The sequence below is a fragment of the Haplochromis burtoni genome, unplaced genomic scaffold (genome assembly GCF_018398535.1).
Source record: "Haplochromis burtoni strain Fernald_Lab_line unplaced genomic scaffold, NCSU_Asbu1 Contig_68, whole genome shotgun sequence".
NCBI classification, from domain to species: Eukaryota; Metazoa; Chordata; class Actinopteri; order Cichliformes; family Cichlidae; genus Haplochromis; species Haplochromis burtoni.
In genome coordinates this window covers 175659-184479 of record NW_024582429.1, presented here as the reverse complement: position 1 = coordinate 184479, position 8821 = coordinate 175659, and the positions used below count along the sequence as shown (strand labels likewise).

General features: G+C 39.1%; 1 protein-coding gene across 1 annotated transcript in view; it reads right to left on the bottom strand.

Moving 5' to 3' along the window:
* The window catches only part of LOC102296880 (cytohesin-3), a 24630-nt gene extending 16277 nt beyond the window's left edge, over nucleotides 1-8353 (bottom strand). Inside the window, exons 1-8 of the mRNA XM_005924209.3 lie at nucleotides 8223-8353; nucleotides 7644-7717; nucleotides 7314-7378; nucleotides 5430-5496; nucleotides 3355-3473; nucleotides 1706-1786; nucleotides 1465-1577; nucleotides 1038-1186 (exon numbers count right to left, since the gene is read on the bottom strand). Of these exons, the coding sequence (XP_005924271.1) occupies nucleotides 1038-1186; nucleotides 1465-1577; nucleotides 1706-1786; nucleotides 3355-3473; nucleotides 5430-5496; nucleotides 7314-7378; nucleotides 7644-7717; nucleotides 8223-8262 (708 nt within the window). The 5' untranslated portion in view covers nucleotides 8263-8353. The remainder of the gene's footprint in view (nucleotides 1-1037; nucleotides 1187-1464; nucleotides 1578-1705; nucleotides 1787-3354; nucleotides 3474-5429; nucleotides 5497-7313; nucleotides 7379-7643; nucleotides 7718-8222) is intronic.
* Nucleotides 8354-8821: the final 468 nt, after the last annotated feature.

Below are 8821 nucleotides of genomic sequence, written 5' to 3'. Positions count from 1 at the left end.
GTGTGTTATACTTGTATAACTATGCATGTGACAAATAAAGAACCTTGACCTTGAAGTGACTAATTTCAACCAGTAATCTGCAACGTTTAGCTAGCAGCTTTGCTCTGTTAGCTAATGACTTCAACTGTTAGCTAACATTTAACTACTAGCCATATTTTTGTCGCTAATTTTATTTAGTCATGTTATTAGCCAAGCATTTTAACTGCTTAAATATTACAGTATGCTTGAACAAATCCAGTGTTAGCTTAACTTTAGCTGTTTTTCCAAAACTAATATTAAATTAGCACATTAGTTAAACTGATGGTGATACTTAATCATGTTATTAACTAAATAACACTGCTAATAACTGTTCCAAGTTTTTATCTGCTATTCTGTCATAAATGTAGTTTATTTATACTTTTAGCAATTCAACTGGTCATAATTTAAAGTATGTTAATTGAGTGTGGTTTCTTCTTAGTATACACAAAATTAGCAAACAAATTGCTGCTGTTAATTTTAAATGATTTCTGAAGTATATTATTAATTTTAGCTAGCTATTTCAAGTGCTATCTTTTCTTTTAACAAACAGTTAGTATGTCTCTTTAACCAATATATCAACCATTAATTTGCGTCATTACTTTACTTTCAAATTATCTACTGCCTAGCCACTTTTAGGCAACTATTACATTTTCTGTTCAAACTTGCTTCCAGTCAGTGCTGAAAATAACATAACTTTACCCTGAGGTAACACTGTAACACGAAGGGTGATTTAAGGTATAACTGCATTTCACTGCGCAAGAATGATGTACTACTGGGGAAACCCATCAGAGATTATTGGTGTCACTAAAGAAGTAAGGGTAAGCTACGTAAGGAGATGAAAGAAATGCCCTGCAGTCAGTTAACCACCCTGACCAAGGAGCATTGCAGTACTTCTGCAATACATTTAAAGGATATTAGAGTAAACTATAATGCTGTCACCAGTCAGCGCCTTGGTTTTTCTATCACCTGACTGTACAAGCAGGGCCTGACAAAGCCATGAAATAATGAAGCCAGCTGACCGTGAGCAGCTCAGTGGGCAGGTCCTCGCCGTTGTTGATGCCTCTGTTCATGGAAACAAATCGCTGCAGAGTGGGTTTGTCTTTCACGTTGGGGTTGTGGAGACTTGTGTTGAGCATGATGATGGCGAAAGAGAGGATGTAGCAGGTGTCTGTAACAGAAAACCACAGTTTAGCTTTCTTCATCACCTTCTTGAGTGTACGCAGCTGACAGCTGCTTAGGCCAAAAAAAGTTTTATTGGATAATCTGTTAACTCTAATCAGGGAGGCCTGAGATGTTTCTCTGGCTTTGGGTTTATTTTTCAAAAAGAAAAGCAGATTTTTCTTAGCAGGTGATGAGTCTTGTATAGAATTTTGTAATTACAGAAGCAAAAATGTGTGTTTTAATTGGAGTGTGTGGGAAAATGAATCAGCCTCTTTGTGCTTGTACCTGTGGATTGGAAGACCCCGGGGTTACAGCCACAGTAGCGAGCTGCAAACGCCTCCATCATCCTGTCAATCTTTTGAGCTTCTCCTGGGAGACGAAAGCTCCACAGAAACTGCCTGCAAAGGTGGAAGAAAAAGAAAAACAACACACACGGGCTGGTAAGAAGGAGGAGGGTTTCATAATAAGGACGAAAGCAAGACTAAAGGTAAAACTGCTGCAACACTCCAAGCTTCCTTTCACAAACCTCAGTGCTTGCACCAGATTCAGGTCTGAGAACTCATGCAGACCAACAAACGCTTTCAGTATCTTCAGGTGCATTTCCTCCCTGTGTGACAACCAAAACAATGAAAGATAATTGAATAATGAAAACCACAACCCTCAAAATGAGGCTCAAATATAGAATACACATTTACCGTCAGAGCACACTGGTTTCACAACATACATGAAAGTCACGAAGTCATGTGAATAAGAACATTTTCAAACTAAGTACACCTTTTCCAGGCATTTCTAATGAATTACACTCGATAAGCTGATAATAAACTATAAAAGCAGTATGCTAGTCTGGAGCATTCAGGTTTGTGTTCCTACAATGCTACAATCCTCCTATCAGGGAACATCTTGTAAGGTCAGGTACAATGATCAAAGAAATACAAAAAGGTAGGTTAAAGGTTAAAGTTCATGACAAGTATGGCTTGTTTGGAAGGGGTGCCTGGAAAAAGCATCTTCTCTGTAAAAAGGACGTGGCAGCGTCATTTAGATTTGCAAAGTTGGATTGGAATAAACCACAAGACATGACCGAATAATGCACATTATTAGCATATTAGCACAAACACCTAATAACAACTGTCGGCACAGTAGAGGAGGGGTGATGATTTGGGGACCTTGCAGTCTTTAAATGTATCCTCTGTAAACCAAATTATTCTATTATTAGTCCCTCGTCTAAGCTTCGTCCCAAACTGGGTCAACAGGACAATGATACCAAACACAGCAGCAAATCAGGACAGAATGGCTGAAAAACAAAAGAATCAAGGTGTCGCAATGGCCCAGCAAAAGCCCACAGCTCAACCTGGCTGAAATGCTGTGGTGAGACTTTAAAGGAGCTTTGCGTAAACGAATGCTGCGAATTTCAATGAATTGAAACAACTGTGTAAAGAAGAGTGGGCTGCGTTTCTCTCACGCTGATGTGACATACAGAAAGCGATCTGATAAACAATTGGTTTTACAAAATACTGAATCATGCTGTGCACTTTTTCAGTTTTTCAGACGTTGCTTCTGCATTTTGGTTCAGTATTTGTTAAATAAACAATGACACTGTGCAATGTGTCTCATGCTGTTGTTCATCTGAGGTTGTATTTATTTCATTTTAAGATATGCAAAGGACCATCTCGTGTTATGTAAAATCTTAAAGAGGAGTTTTTGACAAATGGTTCCAACCTTTGGAAAAAGGTTGTCTGTCTACAGAGTGCACTACAATACAAAAATGTCAAATTTTGGGCAAACAAATGTTTTCACACATCACTGGAAAATATTTAATGGAACATTGAAACCATCAAATGGTGCTTTCAAAACAGCTCCCCCCCCCAATGATACCCTCCAACCCCCTAACACTACAGCCCACAAAAAAACCCAAACAAAAAAACACTCCATTGTGAGAGGTGGATATATGGTTTTATGTTTAGTGTGCAAACTGAAACCAATCATGTATGTGGGTGGAAAACTGGTGAAAAGTGAATCTTGGTGGCTTTTTAACGTACCTACATAAATTGGTCTAAAGTAACCTGCTGCAGTTTCTCATTAAATTGCTTAGTAAGTTCAGCACACACGTTAATGTTTTTTTTAGTTAAATCTCACAACTTTAAAGAAGGAGCAGGGAAACTTATACTAATACTCCACCTTTCTCCCAAGAAGTTTCCTATGGCGGTCTTATTGAGCCCCTCCTCTTTGTAAAGAAACTCTGCCACAGACTCTGCCCGCCATTCGAGAAGGCCATTTTCAACCAGGTACTGGACACCCTGAAGCAAGGGGGGAAATGGAAAGTCAGACATGTAAGAAATGAATTTGAAAACTAGGAGGACAAATTTTTAATCAGTGAATTAAATGTCTGTGGTGTGTTTTCATCGAGAAGGCAAATTAAGCGACAGGAAGCTTCGTGTTAAGTTTTGGCCACGGCTTTTAGTTCTTCTTGTCAGTGCTGCTAATTCTAACCTAGTCGTATCACACTTTAAAAAAGTTTTCCTCTTCTCCTTTTAAGTCACGGTCACCACCAAGCACCAGCACACAAGATGTGAAGGGTTGAATGAATACCGCATGTTGTTATTGCTGCATCTCAAAAAGGTACTTAGAGACAGTTCTTCAAAATATGACTCTTAATTCTGAGTGCATACTCCTGCTAACCAAATCAATTCCACTTAGCACCCTTAACCCCAAGAAGACTATAAGCGTGTTATCCACCCACTTGTCTGCAGGCCTGAGCCCGCTCTGCACTCAGGCCTGCAGACACTCAGCTCTGAGCTGAAGACCCAGAAAGGAAGGAAGCAAAAAAAAAGAAAAAGAAAAAGATGGAGGTCGCAGTGGTGAAGTGGCGTCTCTGCCCCACTTCAGGGAACAGGATGTGGTTTTTCTCGCTTTTGCTCATGTTGTGCGTCTGTGCCTGTGCACTGGTTGCACTTCTGAGCATCACATACACATCTCTCAACTCGACATCCGCTGCGTGTGGAGATATCTGTTACCGTGTTGCTGTTGACCTTCTGATACAGAGATGTTGAAGTGAGTGAAAGTAGAATTAAAACTTTTACTGTGACTAACAAAGTTTCCTTTAATCTCTTGAAATAAACAACACTGTGCATGTCAGAAGTAAATATAAAAGTATGCACTAAGAAATAGCACCATTTATGTATAATCTACAGGTATACAGCTCATGAACAGTGACCCTACAGGTGTTGGCTCCTCCCCTTATCCTACTGGATAATGCTTGTGCCACCCACAATGGTTGGGTTACTGGATGAGGCACTGATATGCTGCTAAAAATTAAAGTTTAAAAATGCTGAAAAATAGAAACTATTATGTTAACAAACCTAGTCAAGGCTTAGGCACAAAGACAAACCTGTACATGAAGCCCAAGATGTGCCTTTAGTTCCTCTAATGGCCACTTGAAGGTGGCTTCAAATCAGTCCCCACAGACTCTCGTGTTAAAATACTGACCTTTTCAAGAAAAATTATTGTTTGTCCGTTTGGATAGCTTCCCCTTCATATACCCTTGGTACTTGTCTTTATTTTAAGACATAAATTAGGCGTTTTAATGTAAAGTTATTGGAGTCAAAGGTTAAAATAACTACTTGGTTACAGTTGCAGGACCTTCATTATAATTCTTACATGACATCATGATAAAAGTGACATCAATATCTGAGGCTACTTTAACAGAAACAGCACTGACACCCTTTTACTACAATTTAGTTTGTAAAAGAAACACTGAGGATGACTTAAAACAGAAATATAGCATATACTGATGTTTGGTTGACCCATCCATCTGTCTGGACCTCCACCTAAACAGACTTTCTTGCTCTGATGTTTTTTGCAGTCATGTGACCACTGACCATGTGATGTTAAGGGTTAGTTGGTGAAAACCTCCTTGCAACTGGTTTGGTCTGACTAGTGGATTGCTAATTAAATGTTCACAGATGTTTATTTTCAGCTCATGTCGCACTCATGTCACACTTTTTCAAGTTTTATTTCTGCTCAGTGAGTAGTTAGTGCGTGCTTCAGACTGGTATCTCCCATATAAACTACAGGCGACTACAGAAATCCATCTATAGCAACACCTAGCTTCTTTGTTTGCTCCTGTCACTGTCACTGGAAGATATGGAGTTTTTAAAAAAGTCTTACAAAGGATTGTCTTACTTTGTAGATTAAATTAAAAATCTTTCCTTAATGTATGAAAATGTGTACACACAAATATGATATCAACTCACTTTTTTGGAGTCCATGTTAAATTTCTTTTTCCCACGTAGGAATTTCCTGTTCCTCGCAACATTTTTACTGCAACAGAAGACAAAAAATGTTGTAATGTTATAAATCATAAAGTTTTGTAGCTCATTTTGTTGTTTATTTTGAACTGAGGGCTGTGTTTGCCTTTTTTTTTTCGTGTTGAATATGAGGAGCAGATGTTTGGTTTCCTTTACTTCAGCAGTTTTTGATTTACTAAACATAAATAATACATATATTGGTATAAAAGACAATGAAAAGTTAACTTTGTTACTGATCAATGTTCAAGTTAAAATAAATCATTTTTTCTGTGAATTCATTTATCACACTCCAAACTACTTTCCGATAACGAGCGCTTTGTGATAAGTGGTCGGTGTTTTTGTGGCGTGCGTGCAGCAGTACTCAGAAACTGAGGTTGCGATGCCAGTAATGCAGCTATGTGTAAATGTAGTGTCACACTAGACTATTATCGCCTCATAAGTGCAACAGCAAAAAGCAGAAACTCCAAATAAGGACTCCCCATAGTGTCAAAAGACATTTTTCTCTCCAAATTTCTGTGACTGTAAGCGTGCTCATTAACTTTGTTTCATTACAGCTGGTGCTTCAGTTCGTGCCGGATCACAGTGTCTCCTCCAAAACACATTGTCTCTAATTACCAGCCTCCAAAGATGACTAAAAACTTTTGAAACATTTAGCAAAATAATGGGTAAAAGGTTAAAATAAAGGGTAGCACAGATGCGAAGTACCTGAATTAAACTGTGTGGATTTGTTTTAAAAGGAAAGCAGTAAAAATTGCTCTTTGTGGAACAATTTATGGAGAAAGTGATTGCAAGTGTCAAGTGAAAAGGCTTGACAAGCAAATTAAACAGAGGGCCCCTGCCCCTCCTGACTGCTCAAGGCCACCACCAGCATATAGGTTATAAAATACCTCTCCGTTTGTGATGTTAAAGGCATATACACGTTCATTTTGGTCCAGTATTATTAGTGAGTCCCAATGTGTGGACCACAGCCCCCTGTAGGGTGGTTTAGGTACTGCATATGAGTCGGTAAAGGTTGTTTTAATCACTGTAAAAAAATTCTAATTAAATATTTCCAACAAAAAGCAAAAATAAAAATGAAACCATTTTATATCGTGTAAACGATGGACGTAGCTACACCAGCCAACAGTTTGCGAAATCTCTTTATGAAGTCGCAATTTGAGCTTTTGGGTTTCTTGAACTACCAGCTAGCTAAAACAAGAGCTGAATCTGATGATGAAACTGTGCTTTTTTTTGGCGAATAACTCATCAATCACAAATAAATACAAGATGACCTGAAATTATCAACTAATGAGCTCATCAGGAAAATATTCCCTGGGAGAAAAGGAGCTGAGAGCAGTTTTCCAATGGAAAATCCTTGTGTGAGATTGAAAAACTAATGGTTGTCAGCTGGTTGCCAGCTAGTTGTATTGTGGTTATATTCTTATTTAAAAGCAAAGGGTTTCCCTGATGTGACAAAAGTATCACTTAGAGATGCAACTAAATGTTTGGGCCACAGAATATTTACAGATTACATAGTGGGCTTTGGGATTCTAAATATGGGAATGGTTGGTCTGAAAAGTGGCATCCTGGTCTAATTGGTGGTAAACCTAACACTAACAACCTAAAACAGTTAATCCGATTTGTTTATCAGGCTTGTGCAGTGCATCATCACACTGAAATGCCCCTGCTTCTGACTTGGTCAAATGCAAATCTGAGTAAAGGTGGCTGTGCGACTGAGCATTATGTGTGGTGTAGGAGACTAAGCTGAATCAAAGTGTCGCTTAAACAAGAGGAAGAAGCCATGCTGACTCAGAGAATAGCTGCTATAAGAATGCTTGTCCTCATACTCACTTCTGCTCCTTCAGTTCAGGGCTGTGGATTTTAGGCATGACGTGATTGATCTCCAATCTGAGTTTCTGCAAGAAAGAAGGCAGTGACGTTAGAGAAAGACCAAGGTTTGGTGTTACATCACAGATACTCGCAGACTCAATGATTCATGGTCAGTTTGTCGGCTATTATAAAGCAGCCTTCAAATCCTTCATATCTCAATTAAATGTTATGTATGAATGGCCTTTTGTGCGCTGTGAAAAACTCTGCCGAGGCTGCTAGGAGTGGGTGCATACAGCAGAATAACGAGGCATTTTAATGAAAGACCTTAGAGGAAAATATTCACCGCAGTACCTGAATGTCATCCAGCAGCTCAAACTCATGCGCCTCACCCTGCCTCCTCGCTTCTGGTGGGAGTTTGATTGGAGCTGTTGGGTGACAGAAAGCATCAGTTACACTTCAGGATGGGGATAAATACACTTGATAATGCATTAATTAGCCATGCAACTCTGTGGACTGTCTTGACAACCCAACCCCCCCCCGCTCATTTTCACACACATTCATATATCACACCTTCACCCTTCACAGGTTAAAGAAGTGGTCAATCAACATGCTTAAAATAGCTGCTTTTCTTCCTCTTTTGAACAAGAAGGGTTACTTTGAGTGCAGTGCAGCCACTAAAGCAGAATTTAAGTCCAAGTAATTTTTTTTATAACATTGTAAAAAAGTTCAGTTTCCTTCCTAGGCAAAGACATTATTGTGCATCGAAAGTAATATGAAAATAGCATGATATTCAAAGCAGCAGTTGTAAGCAGTTTGAGTTCTAAACTAAACCACACAAATAGTCAACACAAACATCATCAAAACCACTTTTAGTTTTAAAGAAGCGGCAGCTTATGACAACGATTGAAAGTAAAAGATTAATAGGCATACCTTTTCCCCAGAGGAAGCTATCTTTTCTGCGTATGGCCATGTTGTTGATGGTGCAGAGCGACTGACGGCTGCACAGGAAACAAACTCAGTCAGAGTGAAAAGAGGGCCGGCGCTGCCATTCGGAGACACAGCAGCGACACTGGAGGCGCTCCAGAGCTCAGCCAACAGCACCGCTTACAACTCGTCTGATGATGTGAAACATGGTAAAATGCCCATTGAGCAACAGACAGCTCATTCATGACCTTATCGCTATTACACGTTATTACACAAACACTGCAGCTGTGACCACTAAAGATAATGTCATAACATCAACAGGATGAAATCAGGCATTTTTAATTTAAAACAACGGCGATTTTTCTGAGGTGGTGGAGAAGACATTCAAATGCACTGCTTTCACAGAAGCACTCCAGTTTATGAATATTGGATCAGCAGCTAATGCTTAAGCTATTAAAATATTTGTTTATTCAAAAATGACTGAGGAATGCTGATAAAAACGCATAAATGACTTAAATCTGAGGAACTCAAATTGCTGACAGGAACAATGTAGGCTGAAGCTTTCGCTTAAAACACCCACACTTCATACAGAGGATATTGTAAAT